This window comes from Branchiostoma belcheri, unplaced genomic scaffold (assembly GCF_001625305.1).
Source record: "Branchiostoma belcheri isolate BF01 breed outbred unplaced genomic scaffold, Haploidv18h27 scaffold72, whole genome shotgun sequence".
In the NCBI taxonomy this organism is placed as follows: domain Eukaryota; kingdom Metazoa; phylum Chordata; class Leptocardii; order Amphioxiformes; family Branchiostomatidae; genus Branchiostoma; species Branchiostoma belcheri.
In genome coordinates this window covers 488,432-509,386 of record NW_017804376.1, presented here as the reverse complement: position 1 = coordinate 509,386, position 20,955 = coordinate 488,432, and the positions used below count along the sequence as shown (strand labels likewise).

The 20,955-nt window shown below is 39.9% G+C and overlaps 3 protein-coding genes across 3 annotated transcripts; all 3 read right to left on the bottom strand.

Annotated features, from left to right (window-relative positions):
- Window positions 1-1,899: 1,899 nt before the first annotated feature.
- On the bottom strand, window positions 1,900-5,405 carry LOC109484976. Its single transcript, XM_019788349.1, has 9 exons — window positions 5,398-5,405; window positions 4,764-4,838; window positions 4,404-4,472; window positions 4,035-4,196; window positions 3,523-3,555; window positions 3,353-3,394; window positions 2,811-2,843; window positions 2,506-2,586; window positions 1,900-2,288 (listed from the first exon to the last, which is right to left on the bottom strand). The coding sequence occupies exons 1-9, from the start codon at window positions 5,403-5,405 to the stop codon at window positions 2,078-2,080; spliced, it is 714 nt and encodes a 237-aa protein (XP_019643908.1). The 3' UTR covers window positions 1,900-2,077.
- Window positions 5,406-6,314: 909 nt separating this feature from the next.
- Window positions 6,315-12,188, bottom strand: LOC109484975. Its single transcript, XM_019788347.1, has 11 exons — window positions 11,807-12,188; window positions 11,423-11,455; window positions 10,927-11,094; window positions 9,141-9,371; window positions 8,634-8,723; window positions 8,236-8,268; window positions 7,996-8,070; window positions 7,813-7,881; window positions 6,890-6,964; window positions 6,689-6,760; window positions 6,315-6,480 (listed from the first exon to the last, which is right to left on the bottom strand). Exons 1-11 carry the CDS (start codon window positions 11,845-11,847, stop codon window positions 6,315-6,317), a joined length of 1,053 nt encoding a protein of 350 aa, XP_019643906.1. The 5' UTR covers window positions 11,848-12,188.
- A 2,558-nt stretch (window positions 12,189-14,746) lies between these two features.
- Window positions 14,747-19,827, bottom strand: LOC109484974 (putative uncharacterized protein MYH16). The gene is made up of 11 exons (XM_019788346.1): window positions 19,803-19,827; window positions 18,404-18,479; window positions 18,089-18,226; window positions 17,613-17,656; window positions 17,188-17,238; window positions 16,876-16,950; window positions 16,452-16,529; window positions 16,169-16,273; window positions 15,697-15,873; window positions 15,290-15,322; window positions 14,747-14,918 (listed from the first exon to the last, which is right to left on the bottom strand). Exons 2-11 carry the CDS (start codon window positions 18,467-18,469, stop codon window positions 14,747-14,749), a joined length of 939 nt encoding a protein of 312 aa, XP_019643905.1. The 5' UTR covers window positions 18,470-18,479; window positions 19,803-19,827.
- Between the last annotated feature and the right edge of the window lie 1,128 nt (window positions 19,828-20,955).

Below are 20,955 nucleotides of genomic sequence, written 5' to 3'. Positions count from 1 at the left end.
CGACAACAGCATATCACAATATGTCCAACACTCCATTTTTTTCTTTTTTTTTAATTTTGTGGGAGAAGTTGGCGTAGGCTGAGCCAGTGAATGCCGCTGCCGGGCTCTTTCTAATTATACCACACCAGAGATGAGAACCCTTGGGGATTAGATGACCATCATGGACATATTAAGCTATCTGCCAAACAGAAATAAAGTTAAATTTGAAGGGAAAAGTGTGATAATCTAGGGCCTAAACCATCTGCCAAACAGTGAAATGTTTTGAAGGAAAAAGTTTTTTTAGTAGGACCGTACCAATATTGTAAAAAAATTGTAATAATCCCAGGACCAAAAGTTGACATATCAGAGTTTTGAATTACTTCAAATTTAAAAATAAACTACCTTAGCTGCCAAACGGAAATGTATGGAGGAAAAAACTTCCCAAAAATATATAATAATCCTGTGACCAAATCTTTTAGTTCGGTACTCCACGTATAAGAGTTTAGATTACTTAGAATCCCCCATGACAATACCTCCAAAAGCCAGAATGTATTAATTTAGCCACCTTCTGCATTCAATAACTTAGGACTAAATAGTCTACCTGTCCAGCAAATTCTCATGATTATATCGAAACTTTGCCTCTAATTTACCACTTTTGGGGAGGTTGGTAAAATTCAATCATTTATACAAAAATATCATGTTATTATTTATACAATACATTGTGATACAATACATACAATACAATTTCCTGTTATTGTGTTAATATTATCCAGACAAAATTTCATGCTATTATTTATATAATACATTCAGTATCCAGTTTTGGTTTTAAAGTTACTGTACAAGACATGTTTTCATACTGAACTGGTGACCTTGTTTTTTTTCTTCCTTTTTTTCAAGGCGGGTACTGAACCACGGCAAGCTCGCGGTCAGAGATTACTGTGAAGGTGGTCCTTCCACCCAGGACCTTAAATGAGTCCATGTAGAATTGCCCGGCCGGAACATGTTTGGCCAGCTTATGTGCTCTGTCTGGTCCAGCTGGAGGGGCGTGCAAGGGCTCTGCATTAGATGGGAGGAGGGTCAGACCCGATGAAGGACGGGGCTCATCTGGACCAAACAGCTCTAGTGCTACTGTTTCATCATGTGATGTTGGGGACATAACGACACTGAGCACTTGTCGAAGACGTTTTGGGGTGAGGTCAGTTTGGGTACTGGTGGTGGTGGTTTGAGATGTGAGGTTACATGTTTGGGTACTGCTGGTGGTGGTTTTACATGTGAGGTTACATGTTTGGGTACTGCTGGTGGTGGTTTTACATGTGAGGTTACATGTTTGGGTACTGCTGCTGGTGGTTTTGACCGTAGATGTTTGTGTTGAACATGTTTGACATGTGAGGTTACATGTTTGTGTTGAGCTACTCATGGTTTGACGTACGGCGTAGTCCGTCTCGTTGTCCCCTGTACCTACTGCAATAGTCCTGGTACTTCTGACGTTGTCTACTTTGTCGGTCCCGGATCGAAAGGCGTCGTCTAGACTGTCTGAGAGGTACGTAGAGATGGACTCGGCATCACTCTCCGATTCTGCATGTGCAGGTCTGAGGATAGACAGGTATAAGAACATGTAACAGTTTATAAATGTTTGACTGGAAGGACATGATGTAAATTTTAAAGTTTTTCGCCTATTTTCTCGCTACTTCCCCAAGTCTTCTTAAGGTAATGACTTACAAACACAACGCTGATAGCTGTAAGCCAACCAATCAATGACTTTTGAATAAAGATGAACTTACGAGGGCCACCAGAAGCCACCTGACTCAAGAATCGCCAATTTGCACTTTAAGTCTTCAATCTCGAGCTCTGTCCTTGCCAATCTGTGGAAGGGGAGGGAGAAAAGTTGGTTTTGAGTACCTTATTATGGTACACAAGGTTTCAGATGTACAAACAGATTCAATCTTTCACTCCAGTGCTCTGATTTCATCTTGACCACTTGCTATTTTTTTAAATGTCAGAAAACCAAGGAAATGACATAAAGACTGGCCTAATATCAAACAGTTTGCCACACAGAACTTTTGGCAACGAAGCCTTCCAAAGTTTTTAACAGCAGCTCTTACTTTATGTTTGCAGCTTCCATTTCAGATTGACATTTGATCATGGCTTGATGTTCGAAGCTGTCCGTCTCGTTGTCCTCTGTACCTACTGCAATACTCCTGGTACTTCTGACGTTGTCTGGTTTGTTGGTCCCGGATAGAAAGCCGTCGTCTAGGCTGTCAGTGGAACAGATAGACTCAGTATCACTCTCCGAATCCGCATGCGCAGGTCTGAGGATAGACAGGCAAGAACATGTTAAATGTTTGACTGGTTTTCACCTTTTTTTCTTGCTAATTACCAACAGAATTGAGGATATGTTGCACTTGTGTCCCTAAGTATTCTTAAGGTAATCACTTAAAATCACAACGCTGATAACTGTAAGTTGGGCAGCATCAGCTGCGTGTTAGTCAAACCAATCAATTACTGTTGAAATAAAGATAGACTTACCCGTGCCACCAGAAGCCGCCTGACTCAAGAATCGCCAATTTGCACTTTAAGTCTTCAATCTCGAGCTCTGTCCTTGCCAATCTGTGGAAAAATCAGGGAAAAAAGTTGGTTTTGAGTACCTCATTATGATATACAAAGTTTCCAATATACAGTCAGATATAATCTTTCAATCCAGCGCTCTGCTTTTATCTTGACCACTTGCTAGTTTTGAAATGTCAGAAAACCAAGGAAATGACATAAAGACTGTTTGCCACACAGAACTTTTGGCAATGAAGCCTTCCAAAGTTTTTAACAGCAGCTCTTACTTTATGTCTGCTTCCTCCAGTTCCCCAAGTAGCCTGCAGGGAGAGAAAGAAGTTAAGATGGATAGAGGGTTCAATTGAGAAAACTAGAAAGATAAGTAGCTGACCATGAAGATAACGCTAACAGAACTCTCAACTACACGGGACCCCACCCTGCCACCACCCAAAGGATTGTAGCACGTTCTACATGTATTAATAACATTTTGACTGCTTAAGCTCTCTGTGGTTAGGGAGAAGTAAACAGTTATGTTAGGAGCTGCTATATTTCAGCAGTACAGTAGGGGTCAGAGTTACATCATCACTGATGCATAAAATTGCCCTCAGCATTGTTTCAAAGCCCTCTTAAGCAACATGATATACACTGATATCTAAGTGTACAAAACTTGATAAAATACTGTAACAGCAAAGTAACATACAATACCTAATGAATAAAAAGATGTACTGAGAACATTTTAGGGAGGTTGAAAAGTAATGTGCAACCACTGTGAAGTACAGACAGAAACATACTTAAGAGCTGAAGTAAAACTCGACAAACAACAGCCTACCTTTTGTTACAAGACTCTTCCTTGTCTTTGGACTCCGTTAACCTGTAAGGAATTGGCACAAATGTCATCCATAGGTCTCTGTGCAAGTGTCCATATAATTACATGTATTATTATATTAGATTTAAACCAACAAACAATCAAGAAAAAAATTATCAAAAGAGTTCACAAACCTCTTAAGCTCTTTCTCCAGGTTCTCCACTTTCCTGCAAATGCAGAAAAAAAGCACACACTTTTAGAGTTCTCGGAGAGAGAGCGATGGTACGTGGCCTGGTTAAATCACACTCCCTGTGTGGCCCTCAGACTGATCTGTTCCCAGACTAGGCTCTTCAAGGCAACTGACTTGTAAGCCAGATGGAATCAGGCCTGCCTGGTTCTCTGATGTTAAGCATCTGACTTTTGTTTCAGAGTTTGAGCTTGTGATTTCCATTGGTTAACGTAACTGTTCCTAATCAACTAATCTTTAGTAAGCTTCCATGTTGACTCCCATACTGGCCTCTTGTTGGTATTTTAAATAATGTTTCCCCCTAGTTGTTCAAAATTCCTTCCAAAGTTAGTAACAAATATATCAGCCCAACTAAGACACAAAGATAACAAAGGCATACCTGTTACCTATGTGGGGATAGTATTTGGCACCAAGGACTATGCATATGCATGGCATATGTACCAATGTTGTCCTGCTTACCTAGGTAAAACGTTGTCTGGTTCCAACCACACAAGGTTGGGTTCGGTGATGGCCAGGTTGGACCTTGTGGAAGCTTGGTCAGGCATGAAACACACTATGTGGGGTTGGGTTGCAGTAAGGTTACGTCCTGAGTTGGGCCGGGTGTTCAGATCAGCTTGTAAGCTGTAAATGATAAAATCAAAAATAAAGGAAAGATGTATTCCACATCAAGAACTTTATGGTGTGTCATTAAGGGACTTAAGGTCAGCAAAATGCAGATGAAATGACTATTAGTGTCAATGATTGTTTAAAACGATCTATAGATATAATGAACAGTTATGGAAGACAAAGTTGGAGTGAGAGCAGAAAGAGCCATGAAGGCTTACATACGTTTGTAACTCTTGAATCTCTGCTGTCAGTTGGTCATTAACAGCATTCAGCTCAGCAATGGTCTTGGTGCTGCAAGTATTTAAAACAATCATTGTTTAGAAATGCTGCAAAAGTTGAAGACATAACAAACAGGCATGGAAGACAAAGTTGGAGTGGGAGCCATAATGGATGACATACCTCGTCTCTTTCAGCTCTGTTTCCATTTTAAAGCAAATAGCGTATAGCTGATCTATGCGAAAGTTGGCCCTGCAAGCATTTAAAACAATCATTTTTAATTAATAATGCAGATCTGGGACAAAAGTTTCTTTTCTAGGGGAAAATGTTATAAATGCAAAGTGAAAAATAAAGATGATGACAAACCTCGTCTGTAACCCTTCCAGCTCTTCTTCCAGTTTGTCGTTGGCATCGTTCAACTCATCAATGCTGCGGTTTGCCCTGCAAGGATTTAAAACCAATCATCTTTCATGTAATAATGCAGCTCTGGGACAAAATGTTCCTTTGTAGGGGAAACTTTTGTAATAGTTAAAGATGTTAACTTCAGTAGATATAATGAACATGTAAAAGACCAAGTTGGAGTGAGAGGAAGAAGACCTACGTTCTTAGCTGCACTGTGAGGTCTTCAACATTCCTGTTATGAAGACAAGAAAACAATAAAGATGTCTGTGATTTCATATATTGCTTGACTGCAATAAAGGTAATATCCAACACAGTTTTGGTTTATTATGATACATGCTTGTAGGCAGTGATTGTAGTTACCAACCCTCCTGTTTATAATAGATCATAGACACATTTTTAGGCCCTGTAAGGAGCGGTACCCCGACCAATACAGTCAATGATGATGACAATGAGACACATGCCTGAGGGTTAGAATCCCTAGTTCTGGACTCCAATGTGGACATGGGATCTTTTTATGGAGGAACATCTAAAATCTGCTAATCATATGTCCAGGTATTTCCTGTGTTTAAATTGAATAAAAGATATCCTGAGTACTTACAGTCTCATTGCTGTTAACTCAGCCTCTAACTGGATGATGTAAAAAGGATCAACGTCTGCTGTGGGGATGTCATTACTGTCATCAGATGTCCTGGGGGAAAGGGGGAATCAGAGTTATACTTCTCAATAGGACTGTCTTTTCTTAAACCTTAGAATAAATTGAATGTGAAGACAAAAAATTCACATGGATGATGTAGGGGAAGGTGGGAAAGGCACTGGAGGTGAAAATCAAAGGATGGATGGTGGATGGTGTTCAGCACCAAGGAAAGGTATGTTCAGCTTATATATATATATCAGCCCCAACTAGACACAAATCAATGTAACAAAGACGTGCCTGGTGCCTGTAGTATTTGGCACTATATGTAAGGACTATGTGTAGCTTGAGTACCAAGATGGTCCTGCTTACCTAGTGAGTTGTTCAACGTTGTCTGGTTCCAGCCACACAAGGTTGGGTTCGGTGATGGCCAGGTTGGACCTTGTGGAAGCAAGGTCTGTCTCCTTGGCCTCTGTACCTACTGCAATACTCCTGGTACTTCTGACGTTGTCTAGTTTGTCAGTCCTGGATGGAAAGCCATCATCTAGGCTGTCAGTTGAACAGATAGACTCAGTATCACTCTCCAAATCTGCATGCGCAGGTCTGAGGATAGACAGGCAAGAACATGTTAATGTTTGACTGGTTTTCACCTTTTTTTTCTTGCTAATTACTAACAGAATTGAGGATATGTTGCACTCGTGTCCCCAAGTATTCTTAAGGTAACAAACACAACACTGATTATGCAGCTGTAAAGCCAAACCAATCAATGACTTTCAATGACCAACTAGACACAAAATCAATGTAACAAAGACAAGCCTGGTGCCTGTAGTATTTGGCACTATATATAAGGACTATGTGTAGCTTGAGTACCAAGATGGTCCTGCTTACCTAGGTTCAACGTTGTCTGGTTCGAGCCACACAAGGTTGGGTTCGGTGATGGTCAGGTTGGACCTTGTGGTTGCTAGGTCAGGGGTGAAACACACTATGTGGGGTTTGGTTGCAGTAAGGTTACGTCCTGAGTTTGGCCGGGTCTTCAGATCAGCTTGTAACCTGTAAATGATAAAATAAACAATACAGAAAAGATGTATTCCACATCAAGAACTTTATGGTGTGTCATTAAGGGACTTCAGGTCAGCAAAATGCAGATGAAATGACTATTAGTCTCAATGATTGTTTAAAACGATCTATAGATATAATGAACAGTTTATGGAAGACAAAGTTGGAGTGAGAGCAGAAAGAGCCATGACGGCTAACATACTTTTGTAACTCTTGAATCTCTGCTGTCAGTTGGTCATTAACAGCATTCAGCTCAGCAATGTCGGTCTCGGTGCTGCAAGTATTTAAAACAATCATCTTTGATGTAACAATGCAGCTCTGGGCATTATGTTTGGACAAAAGTTTCTTTTGTAGGGGATTTTTTAAGATAAATGTCAAGTCACAGGTAAAGATGATGACATACCTCATCTGTAACTCTTGGATCTCTGCTTCTAAGCTGTCAATGGTATTCTGCAGTTCAGTAATGCTGGCATTGGCCCTGCAAGGATTCAAAACAATCATCTTTGATGTGATAATGCATCTCTGGGACTCTGCTCATTAAGTTGCCTTGGTACAGCCAAGAAGGTTATAGTCTCCAAAAAGATTCATTAAAATTGTAGATCTACCCCAGAATCTGTGATCTCATCTCCTTCATTTCATTATATTCAATTTATCTTTGTCAGAGACTAGCTCTGTGCTAGCAGTGTTGGAGCTGCAGATAGAAAATTGAAAGAAATGCAGCTTTAATGTAATAATTAATGCATCGATGGGACAAAGAGACTTTTTATAGAGGAAAATCTTGAAATGCTGATCATGTAGGTATTTCTTGTGTTTCACACAAGCAATCCTAAAGGTTTCACAAATGTCAAGTGGTTTTTAGAACAGATCAAAGTATAAGTTCAGTAAGATAATTCTTTCAATCAGTGACTATTAAATCCTAAGGTACATACCTCCGAATTTTCGACGACAGTAGTCAGTTCGTCTTGGTCACGGCTGGGAGCTGCCTAAGCCCTACCTACCTCTACTCCGCAAGGAGGCAGAGGGGGGCAGAAGATCCACGCAAGTCTCGTCCTTGTCTCGCGTTATCTTGCGAGACTAGGATTATTCCGTGACCAAGACGAACTGACTAGTCGTCGAAAATTCGGAGGTATGTACCTTAGGATTTAATAGTCACTGATTGAAAGAATTATCTTACTGAACTTGTACTATACGTGACTGATGAATCTCTTCAAAGATCAAAGTATGTAATCAGTGCAATCATTTGTTTAGAAATGCTGCAAAAGTTGAAGACATAACAAACAGGCATGGAAGACAAAGTTGGAGTGGGAGCCATAATGGATGACATACCTCGTCTCTTTCAGCTCTGTTTCCATTTTAATGCAAATAGCGTACAGCTGATCTATGCGAAAGTTGGCCCTGCAAGGATTTAAAACAATCATTTTTAATTAATAATGCAGATCTGGGACAAAAGTTTCTTTTCTAGGGGAAAATGTTATAAATGCAAAGTGAAAAATAAAGATGATGACAAACCTCGTCTGTAACCCTTCCAGCTCTTCTTCCAGTTTGTCGTTGGCATCGTTTAGCTCATCAATGCTGCTGTTGGCCCTGCAAGGATTTAAAACCAATCATCTTTCATGTAATAATGCAGCTCTGGGACAAAATGTTTCTTTGTAGGGGAAACTTTTGTAATAGTTAAAGATCTGATGTTAACTTCAGTAGATATAATGAACATGTAAAAGACCAAGTTGGAGTGAGAGGAAGAAGACCTACGTTCTTAGCTGCACTGTGAGGTCTTCAACATTCCTGTTATGAAGACAAGAAAACAATAAAGATGTTTGTGATTTCATATATTGCTTGACTGCAATAAAGGTAATATCCAACACAGTTTTGGTTTATTATGATACATGCTTGTAGGCAGTGATTGTAGTTACCAACCCTCCTGTTTATAATACTCATAGACACATTTTTATGCCCTGTAAGGGGCGGTACCCCGACCAATGCAGTCAATGATGATGACAATGAGACACAAGCCTGAGGGTTAGAATCCCTAGTTCTGGACTCCAATGTGGACATGGGATCTTTTTATAGAGGAACATCTAAAATCTGCTAATCATATGTCCAGGTATTTCCTGTGTTTAAATTGAATAAAAGATATCCTGAGTACTTACAGTCTCATTGCTGTTAACTCAGCCTCTAACTGGATGATGTAAAATGGATCAACGTCTGCTGTGGGGATGTCATTACTGTCATCAGATGTCCTGGGGGAAAGGGGGAATCAGAGTTACAGTTCTCAATAGGACTGTCTTTTCTTAAACCTTAGAATAAATTGAATGTGCTTTCAAGCATATGTTCAGATGTAATATTATGACAGGCAATAAAATACTGAACAATTTAGCAAGTTATTATGGCATAGTTCTTATGTAAGGATGGTGGACAATTCACATCACATCATGGATGATGTACGTAGGGCAAGGTGGGAAAGGCACTGGAGGTGAAAATCAAAGGATGGATGGTGGATGGTGTTCAGCACCAAGGACAGGTATGTTCAGCTTATATATATATCATCCCCAACTAGACACAAAATCAATATAACAAAGACATGCCTGGTGCCTGTAGTATTTGCCACTATATGTAAGGACTATGTGAATCTTGAGTACGAAGATGGTCCTGCTTACCTAGTGAGTTGTTCAACGTTGTCTGGTTCCAGCCACACAAGGTTGGGTTCGGTGATGGCCAGGTTGGACCTTGTGGAAGCTTGGTCTGTCTCCTTGGCCTCTGTACCTACTGCAATACTCCTGGTACTTATGACGTTGTCTAGTTTGTCAGTCCTGGATGGAAAGCCGTCGTCTAGGCTGTCAGTGGAACAGATAGACTCAGTATCACTCTCCGAATCCGCATGCGCAGGTCTGAGGATAGACAGGCAAGAACATGTTAAATGTTTGACTGGTTTTCACCTTTTTTTTCTTGCTAATTACTAACAGAATTGAGGATATGTTGCACCCGTGTCCCCAAGTATTCTTAAGGTAACAAACACAACACTGATTATGCAGCTGTAAAGCCAAACCAAAATTTGAAGACATAACAAACAGGCATGGAAGACAAAGTTGGAGTGAGAGCCATAATGGATGACATACCTCGTCTCTTTCAGCTCTGTTTCCATTTTACTGCAAATAGCGTATAGCTGATCTATGCGAAAGTTGGCCCTGCAAGGATTTAAAACAATCATTTTTAATTAATAATGCAGATCTAGGACAAAAGTTTCTTTTCTAGGGGAAAATGTTATAAATGCAAAGTGAAAAGTAAAGATGATGACATACCTCGTCTGTAACCCTTGGAGGTCTTCTTCTAGATTCTCGTTGGCATCGTTCAACTCATCAATGCTGCGGTTTGCCCTGCAAGGATTTAAAACCAATCATCTTTCATGTAATAATGCAGCTCTGGGACAAAATGTTTCTTTGTAGGGGAAACTTTTGTAATAGTTAAAGATGTTAACTTCAGTAGATATAATGAACAATCATGTAAAAGATCAAGTTTGAGTGAGAGGAAGAAGACCTACGTTCTTAGCTGCACTGTGAGGTCTTCAACAGTCCTGTTATGAAGACAAGAAAACAATAAAGATGTCTGTGATTTCATATATTGCCTGACTGCAGTAAAGGTAATATCCAACACAGTTTTGGTTTATTATGATACATGCTTGTAGGCAGTGATTGTAGTTACCAACCCTACTGTTTATAATAGATCATAGACACATTTTTAGGCCCTGTAAGGAGCGGTACCCCGACCAATACAGTCAATGATGATGACAATGAGACACATGCCTGAGGGTTAGAATCCCTAGTTCTGGACTCCAATGTGGACATGGGATCTTTGTATAGAGGAACATCTAAAATCTGCTAATCATATGTCCAGGTATTTCCTGTGTTAAAATTGAATAAAAGATATGTTGAGTACTTACAGTCTCATTGCTGTTAACTCAGCCTCTAACTGGATGATGTAAAATGGATCAACGTCTGCTGTGGGGATGTCATTAGTGTCATCAGATGTCCTGGGGGAAAGGGGGAATCAGAGTTACACTTCTCAATAGGACTGTCTTTTCTTAAACCTTAGAATAAATTGAATGTGCTTTCAAGCATATGTTCAGATGTAATATTATGACAGGCAATAAAATACTGAACAATTTAGCAAGTTATTATGGCATAGTTCTTATGTAAGGACGGTGGACAATTCACATCACATCATGGATGATGTAGGGCAAGGTGGGAAAGGCACTGGAGGTGAAAAGCAAGGGATGGATGGTGGATGGTGTTCAGCACCAAGGACAGGTATGTTCAGCTTATATATATATATCAGCCCCAACTAGACACAAATCAATGTAACAAAGACATGCCTGGTGCCTGTAGCATTTGGCACTATATGTAAGGACTATATGTGTAGCTTGAGTACCAAGATGGTCCTGCTTACCTAGTGAGTTGCTCAACGTTGTCCGGTTCCAGCCACACAAGGTTGGGTTCGGTGATGGCCAGGTTGGACCTTGTGGAAGCTTGGTCAGGCGTGAAACACACTATGTGGGGTTGGGTTGCAACGAGGTTGCTTCCTGACTTTGTTCGGGTCTTCAGATCAGCCTGCAAACTGTAAATGATGAATGTTTCAAATTGTCATATATACAACATACACAATCATATGGAAGTCTGGTCAAGTCTGGAATTGCATTGACACAGCAAGACAAAACTAATGGTTTGTTTGTCCAACTCTTGCAAGTCCCTTAATCAGTCCCAGTACAGCATGATCAGTAAGTCGGAACTAAAACAACATAAGAGTAAAATTACAACTGTTACAGCATGAGTAGACTGAACTAAAAGCTAAGGGCAGAAGTGTAGATGTTCCTGTACTTTGTGATTTCTGTATGGAGAAGTCCTGCCAGAAGGAAGGAAGAAAGGAAAGAGGAAGTTCTGCTCACCTCTCAATAGTCTTCTGAAGCTCTTTGTTGAGTCTGTAGGAATGGGATGGGCAGCAGTTAGGAACAGGAAGGAGTCTGCCAGGCCATTTGTATGATATGTTTAATGTATGTCTGTGTCTGTGTGTATTTGTGTGTGTGTGTGTGTGACTGTGTAGAGTGTGTTACAATACTTCAAAGTCTGTGATCTCAACCCTCAGTTCTTTGAGTTTTTTTTTCATAACAAATGACAATTTTCCTTTTTCGTTTGATTCTTGAAGATAAAAGGCCATCCCAACAGCATGTTTTTAATTTCTTACTGGCTTTTTTTCTTTAAACCACAGAGTACACCTATTGTTGCACATTACTCGACTGTAGAACCTTTGCTATAGTTCAAAAGAAACTTACTTCTTTTGCTCCATGAGATTAGCGTCCGCTTCATCCTTCATGAACTGTACAAGTTCCAGTTCCTCCTCAAGAAGGGTGACCTTGTCCTGGTGATGACTGGGGAAGAACTCGCCAACTCCTGCTGCTTTTAACTTTTCTTCCACCTCCTGTCTGCCGGTATGCTCCGAGTGGAGCTCACTGTAACATAAGGTACATAAGGGACGTGCCTGGTGCCTGTAGTATTTGGCACTATATGTAAGGACTATGTGTAGCTTGAGTACCAAGATGGTCCTGCTTACCTAGGTTCAACGTTGTCCGGTTCCAGCCACACAAGGTTGGGTTTGGTGATGGCCAGGTTGGACCTTGTGGCAGCTTTGTCAGGCGTGAAACACACTATGTGGGGTTTTGTTGCAGCAAGGTTATGTCCTGAGGTGGGTAGGGTGTTCTGGTCACCATGGCAACTGTAAATGATAAGATAAAAAATATTGAAAAGATGTATTCCACATCAATAACTTTATGGTGCCAAGTGGTCATTAAGGGACTTCAGCTCAACAAAATGCAGATGAAATGACTATTACTAGTATTAGTGTCAATGATTGTTTAAAACAACTGCAAAATCTATAGACTGTGTGTGGCTTGAGTACCTAGGTGGTCCTGCCTACCTAGTAACTGGTTCTTCAGCATTGTCCGGTTCAAACCACACAAGGTTGGGTTTGGTGATGGCCAGGTTGGACCTTGTGGCAGCTTGGTCAGGCGTGAAACACACTATGTGGGGTTTTGTTGCAACGAGGTTGCATCCTGAGTTGGGCTGGGTCTTCAGATCAGCTTGTAAGCTGTGAAAATCAAAGCTGACTTCATGTCAGACTTTTGTAATGCACTTAATCAGACAAAAAACAGCATAAGTACATACCAATAGAACTCAAACAGCACAGGCATTAAGAATAACAGCAATGCTTGATTAGAGTAAACGCTAGAACCACTATGACATTTATAGTGAACCTATATGTCAGGGTAGTAAAATCTTCAACTTACAAGCTTATGAAACTAGTTTTCAAATCTTGGTACTTTTAACTTCACACCTATAGGCAGCACAAAAAACAGCACACAGACAGCACAATTATAATGGATGTTGCAGGATTTGTTTACCTGTTATTCCTCTGAATCCGGAGCTTCTCCTCCTTGTTTGTAATGTCCTGGCGAATGCTGTAAGGAAGTCAAACAAAATCCTTGAGATTGTGACATCTTTTATCAACTGCTTTACATAAAATCAGTTCATTTTAATGATGTTATGCTGGATAGGGAGTAGACCTGTGGATAGGCCAACTCTAAACCATAGTCAGCAAGAAAGTTTTGTACAAAAATCAGCGTTTACTAGTACATAGAAAGAAATATTACACTGAAATCACTAACTAAATATAGCTTTTCAGGCTCACATGCCTGGATAGAAAAGGTTCTACTGAAAACTAGACCCCAAAAAGGGTTGTCTTTCTGATGTCTAAAATCAGAAGTATTTCATCACCATATAGTGATATATATTATAGAAATACCATAGCTTTACACCATACACGAAGAAAGGTTGTATACAAACTTACCTTGCCAGTGTTTTCTCCATACCAAGGATCGCTCTATGGAAGTTTCAAGAAAAAAAAAAGGAATGACGAAATAGTCTTAAATCAGACAGAAGAAATTAGTACAAAAATCATGTAATGATAGATATAATTCACACAAGAATTCAAAAAAAGTTCTTTGGTTTCATTTTGCATCTTACATGTCCGCCTCATCTAGCTCATCTTGCTCGGTGTCCAGGTGTGATGCAGGAGTTGGCTGGGCAAGCACACAAGCAGGGAAGCTGTAGGGGTAAATGTCAACAAGAAATTATTGAAAACAGTAGTTAAAAAGTACTGTGTTTACCCATGTGAAATGGTGTTCAGCACCAGGGACAGGAATACTTACTTGTTTGGATGTTGTTCAGTGCCAAGGACAAGTGTGTTACTTGTGTAAGGATGGTGTTCAGCACCAGGGACAGGAATGCTTACATGTGTGTGCATGCTTTTCAGTGCTAAGGACATGTGTGTTTCTTGTGTAAGGATGGTGCTCAGCACCAAGGACAGGAGTGTTATGTGTGATATAGAAATATCATTGCTTAACTGTAAGAAAGGTTGCACACAAACTCACCTTTCCAGCAATTTCTCCATCTTAAGAATTGCCGCTCTATGGGAGTTTAAAAAAAGAAAAACAAAAGTTATGAAACAGTTTTAAATCAAACAGAAGAAATTGAAACAGAAATCAGGTAATATTATATATAATTCACACAAGTTCTTTAAAGAGTCTCATTTTGCATCTTACCTGTCAGCCTCATTTAGATATTCCTCAGAATCCTCTGACTCAGAATCATGTGGCTCCTCGGTGTCCAGGTGTGAGGTAGATTGGGCACTCTCACAACCAAGGAGGCTGTAGGAGGAAATGTCAACAAGAAACCTTTTATTAAAAACAGTAATTTTATAAAGTACTAGGGACATGTGAAATGGTGTTCAGCACCAGGGACAGGAATGCTTGCTTGTGTGTGCATGGTGTTCAGACCAAGGACAGGTGTATTATTTTTATAAGAATGGTGTTCAGTGCTCAGTGCCAAGGAAAGGTGTGTTATTTGTGTGGGGATGGTGTTCAGCACCAAGGACAGATGTGCTATGTGTGAGGATGGTGTTCAGCACCAAGGACAGATGTGCCATGTGTGAGGATGGTGTTCAGCACCAAGGACAGATCAGTTACTTGTTTGCAGATGGTGTTCAGCACCAAGGGCAGGTGTGTTTTTTGTGTAAGGATGGTGTTTAGCACCAAGGACAGGTGTGTTTAGCTAAGTAGCAAATATATCAGGCCCGATAAGACACAAAATTGGTCTAACAAAGACATGCCTGGTGCTTGCATTCCTTTGGCACTTAGGAATGTGTGTGGTTTGAGTACCTACCTTGTGACTTGTTCAACATTGTCTGGTTCCAACCACACAAGGTTGGGTTCGGTGATGGCCAGGTTGGACCTTGTGGAAGCTTGGTCAGGCATGAAACACACTATGTGGGGTTTGGTTGCAGCAAGCTTGCTTCCTGACTTTGTTCGGGTCTTCAGATCAGCACGTAGGCTGTAAATCATAATTGTTTCAAAAGTGTCAGATATGCAACATACACAATTGGATGTCTGGACATGTCTGAAAGGGTATCGAACAGCAAGGCAAAACTAATGTTTCGTTTGTCCAACTTTTGCAAATTACTTAATCTGTCCCAGTACAGCATAATCAGTCAGTTTGAACTAGAGCAACATAAGGGTAAAATTATAAATGTTACAGCATAAGAGTAGAAGCTAAGAGCTAAGAGCAGAAGTGTAGATGTTCTTTGTACCACATGATCTAAAGCTCTGTATGGAAAAGTCCTACCAGAAGGAAGGAAAGAAGGAAAGAGAGAAGGAAGGAACAGGGAAAGAAGGAAGTTCAGAGGAAGTTAATGTTCTGCTCACCTTTCGATTGTGCTCTGCAGCTCCTTGTTGAGTCTGTAAGAATGGGATGGGAATAGGTTAGGAACAAGAAAGAGTTTGTCAGGCCCTTTGTATATTAGTGTTTGTGTGTGTCGATGCATGCAATTTTGCTTGTGTGTGTGTGTCTGTGAGTGAGGTATATTGTATGTTTGAGTGTCCGTGAGTGTGCGTGTATGTGTGTTTCTGTGTGTGTGTGTTTGTGTGTGTGTGCGTGTGTGTGAGTGCATGCCATTGTGTATATGAGTGCATGTGTGTGTGTATGTGTGTGTTTGTGAGTGCATGTTTTGTGTAAGTGCATGCGTTTTTCTGTATGTCTGTGCATGTATGTGCACCTAATATTGCACATTACTAGACTGTAGAACCTTTGCTATAGTTCAAAAGAAACTTACTTCTTTTGCTCCATGAGATTAGCGTCCACTTCATCCTTCATGAACTGTACAAGTTCCAGTTCCTCCTCAAGAAGGGCGACCTTGTCTTCGTGATGACTGGGGAAGAACTCGCCAACTCCTGCTGCTTTTAACTTTTCTTCCATCTCCTGTCTGCACGTCTGCTCTGAGTGGAGTTCACTGTAACACAAAGTACAGAAAGTACATCTTAGCTGGGTACTTGACTGGATAGTTTATGAAGAATCACAGTGCAGTTTGGGACAGCAAAAAGTAATGTTGTTTTATTTCTAAAGAAAAGTATTATAACAGTTACTGTTGCAATGATTTTTTTCACACATTTAGACGTTAAGAATATGCTGTGATAGTACTAGAAAATTTGACATTTTTACATACTGTACGTAAACCTACAAAAATATTGGTGCACTGGTGTACCCACAGAAAAAAATTAGTTTTAGAACTAGTTGAATGTACTCACAGTCTTGTGCTATCTAGTTCCACACATAGCTGAGCTAGGCTAGCCTGTGTGGATGCCTTCTCCTTCTTGTATCCCTTTATCTCCTCCTTTAGATTTTCAGTCAGGCTAACAGAAAAACATTTTGACTTATTTTAATATTTCATAACACTTTTGTCTGTGAATAGTATCTGATTCCTCTTTCGTAGAAGTCACCATGATAACTTTTACCTTCTAGTCTTTGACTAGCAGGTACAGTCAGCCCTTATTTTGAAGTTAGAGTGAACTAAGTTTGCTGAGTACTTACAGTCTCTCAGCAGTCAGCTTGGCCTCCAATTCAATGATAGTATCAAATATGTCAGGTTGCTCTTCTGAGTCTTTTGGCCTGTTTGGGGAAAGAACATTTCAGTTAATAGCATCCTCTAGTAATCTTTTCTCAAATCTTAGAAGAATGGTGCATCTTGAAGAAAACATGTATGAGAACAGGCCAGTATTTAAGTACTGATTAAGTGATAAGAACAGAAAAGCATCTACTGGAGATGGTGAGATAGAGGAAAAGAGTCAGAAACATCTTAGAAATATCTTAATCAGGATAATGATAGAAGGGCTGGCAGGTCAGGTATCAGAGACCAGCTTTTATACTGCTGTAGGAGCCAATGGGAACAGGTGACTTTACAATCAATAAAAACAGCAGAGAGATATGATTGTAGGATTGTTAGTTTATAACATACAGGTTTTTGTCATCTTTCTGTGCTGCGATCTTCTTCTTCAGCTTCTTATTTTGATGTTTCAGTCGAGCACACTCCCTGTGGAGTACAAAGAAATGACAGCATTGATGGGTTAAGTTATCTACAGGCTCTCTCAAGACTATCTTTAACACTGGGATACATGTGTATGCATACCTTGGATATACATTTTGTAACTGAGGCTGTATTAGCAGAGATCTTCACAATTTTTTAACATGGTGGTCTTAGCCTCTTGGAATTATGAGAGTGACTTATAATTTGTTGTATGTCCAAGAACTGTGCGTGCTGTATACTCACTCTTTGTAGTGGGACACTGTTTCGTCCGTTATTGCTGTTAACGCAGATAGGCTGAAAAAGAAAACAATGGGAAAATCTCAGGAAAGTTTTGGCACAAAATAAAGATGCTTTGAAACAGCAGTTTTCTAATTTTATACCTACATGTAGGCTAAGTTTACATTTTGATTTCAGCTGGCTGAACTGCTAAGTGCACAGTATAGTTTTCTATAATCCCTAACTAACTACACATTAAATTAAATATCATTTCCATCTAGGTGAACTAGTACATTGGTAATGGAGCATTTAACTCTAACTAAAAAATCCCTAATTAGCTGCCTAAGAAGTTTAGTTCCATCTAGCTTAGCTGATCACTAAAGTGACTTAATCTGCAAATAGATCCCTGAGCTAACTGTTTCTAGTTCTAGCTAGCTAAACTGAGTCCTTACTGGGAGCTAATGCTGTCCTCTGATTCTGACCTGTCCTGATCAACCTAAAGAAGTACAAAAACAAACTTAAGCGTCTGAAACCATGAAATAAATTCAACTAACAATCTGAATCTGATACTAGATTTGTATGCAGAAATATTGAAATAAGAATGAAACTGTAAAAGCATGAAGTTATCATCAAAAACTTACATTCTGCAGTTACTGAGAGTGTGAACAAACTATACCAAAACTACAGTCAAGTTTCTCACTGACAAAGCAGCTGCTAATGTTGTATACACAAGGAAAGGGCTGCTACATGGCTACTTTGTACTGTGATGTTAGCATGGGAAGGGTTAAAGAGGAGTTAAACTGCTCTAACAGCAGTGCAGCCGGCTGATCAGCACCTTGGACAGGAGAGTGACTTTCATTGAGAGCTGTGAGATTTTTTGACAGATGTAAAACAAAGTGTGACCTGATTTCTTGTAAATGTTACATACCGGGAGATCAGAGATCTCTGACAGGCTTAACAATGATGATGATGATATCGACAGTGCGGCAGTATCGGAGCTTGACCGGTCCATGGTTTCATCGGGGGTTCTTGTGTCTGATGACACGACTTCTTTGTTGATGGGCGGCTGGGGAAAACATGGGATTCAGGAGGGTCAGAAAATCTGCAAGAATCTTGAAGTTGAGCTGTTTGGAGGGTGATAGAGACTTAGTCATGTTTGGTACAACATTCCTGCTACAGCAACACCTTGTGCCATGTTCATTTCACCCTCACTGATGAAGAGAAGAAACAGTGAAGTACTCACAGTGGTGTTCTCCCCCTTCTCTCCATCGTTCTTCCTGCTCCTCTCCCTCACTTCTGCGCTAGACATCCTGGAGTGGCTGAAAAAGTGTCACCAAAGGTTTAACTAGATGTACAGTCAAGCCTGTTTATTCTCGAATATAACTTAAGTTCGCAATTCAAGAAAAAATTGGGCATAAGTTCCTCGCTCTGGCCCCTAACCAGGGGGCCACGGGCCATACGGCTTTTTTCTGACAAAAATTGGGCATAGGTTCCCCGCTCTGGCCCCTAACCAAGGGGCCACGGGCCATACGGCGTTTATCGACACAACAAGTTCAAAAATTGCAAGATTACATCCATTATACAGTCAAGTGTTCTATTCCTATCTACACTATGACATTCTATCCTCCTCACATAGTAAACATTGTCTTGATTTATTTAGGACCAAGTCCACAAAAGAGACCATAAAGTGGGTAATTCTTCTGTCAATCTGTTCAAATTTTCTCAATACAAGGTTGATTTATCCATGCTAAAACATTACCTTCACTACAGAAACGGGGAGCGAGAATCATCATTATTAATTAACAGGATAGACCTACCTTTGTTCCAACATTACTTACATTGGTCACTTCAAAAGCAAATCGACGCCGATAGTAGGAAATATTAATACCCAATTAGACATAACATAAACAAAATATGAAATCATGTTGCTGTAAATGTGAAATTTGACTGTTCACTTTGTAACTAGTTGACAATTAAAAGGTTAAGAATACATTGTTTTGCTCCACGGCAACGCCCCCCTCCCAACCAACACCAAAATAAAAACAACAAAACAAGAAAAAAGTGCCGTTTCTAACGGTCCAAAATATAACCAGAATTTCATAACAGGGATTTGCTTTCTCACTTAACAATCACACTTGTTTTCTAGTTTTTCTTGTGACTGAAATAAATCAAAATTGTACGGTGAAATTTTTAAAACTTGTTCTATTACTAAGGGCATGGTAACCATATCCCATCAACTTCTGTTGACATTTTGTTATCAGTAAAGCAATAAAAACATCTTTTCACTTAAGCGCAAACGTTTACAAGGTGTTAAGTGGTTATGTACTTAATTCCACCCTGAATCGAGATGTTTTGCGCTCATTTATGACCGTTGGTATGTTAAAAACGGCACAATTAAACACAAGAATCGCGCAACAAAATTGAGATGTTCCCTGCATATAACGTAACTGAAGCGGGAAATTCCCATTTTGGCCCAGCCATGCACACCCCGCAAATTTCCCTCAAAATTTCAAACCAAACGTTTCCAAACATCATAACACTCCCGGTGTTACTTCTACAACATATCTTCATGAACTCTGTGTGGTTATTTCCCGTTTTACCACAAATTATTCACAGAAAAAATGTAAAAGTTTGGAGCTCACCTTTGAAGGCGTCCGCTTCTGCTGACTCAATATGTCGTCTGTGGTGTTGCATCGAACGCCGTCCCCATAGCAACGCAGCTGAGGACCGGTAGAACGTGGGAGGAATGATCTTGAGTTTGTGTCGCTAAATTTGACAATAACACCGCAGATTTGTTCGTTGATTAAATAAAACTGACAGAATATCACTCTTCTTCATTGCACAACATCGTAAAATTGACTACTGTTTCTGTAGTTGTCGCTATTCGAAAATAATGAACGTTATTAGGTTTGTTGCCAAGGTCAATTCCCCCAACATTCCTGCACACCCATTTGCGGATGAATACAAAGAAGGCAACCAAGTTGCTAGGTGGTCACTACTTCTGTACATGTTGATTTCGCAACTCTTGAGTTAGATTTAACGCAATTTTAGCGGGCATCACAATATGTCATCATCTCACAATGAGTTCTTCAATCCACCTGTTTCTTTTCTGATATTCACTTTCCTGCTACCTTGTTTTTTCTTCGGCCTACTTTGCGACGGTGGATGAATACGAAGTCTAAAAATGACTTTGCTAGTCCGTTTTGGATTTTTTTCATCCCTCAATCCATCCATCCGTGCATCCATCCATTCATCCATTATCCATGCTCTTCATCATCCATGCTTACCAAATGATTTCCAGTTATATATATATCTCAGAGGCGATGATTTGAAACAATGAAATAACGAAAAGAATAATGAACTTCAAAAGGAGAACACATGTATGGAACTAGGCCACTCACAATGACAAAACGGTTATTGCTCATAAAATAAAGACCAAGAGAAATTTATAACAGTTATATCTATTAGGCCATCCAATGATATAGTTTGTTGTTGACGTTGGCATACATGTAATATGTACTATGTGGTTTATGGCTAACAGTTACACGTTATGTAATTTAGTGGTCCCAGGAATCTGACGATCTTGATGACATCATCGGTAGTCTGCGTCGGCGTGCACATTGTACGAATGGGCCTTAGCACGTTCAAGACTTTATTGTATTAAAGGTTGATGGTTGTTAAGAATCTGTAAAGCAATATATGTGCAATATCGCGGAGAACCCACGATGAAGTATTATACGAGTAGATACAGAATAAAGGAAGTACAACATGGTAACGTTATCTATCTTAGTATTG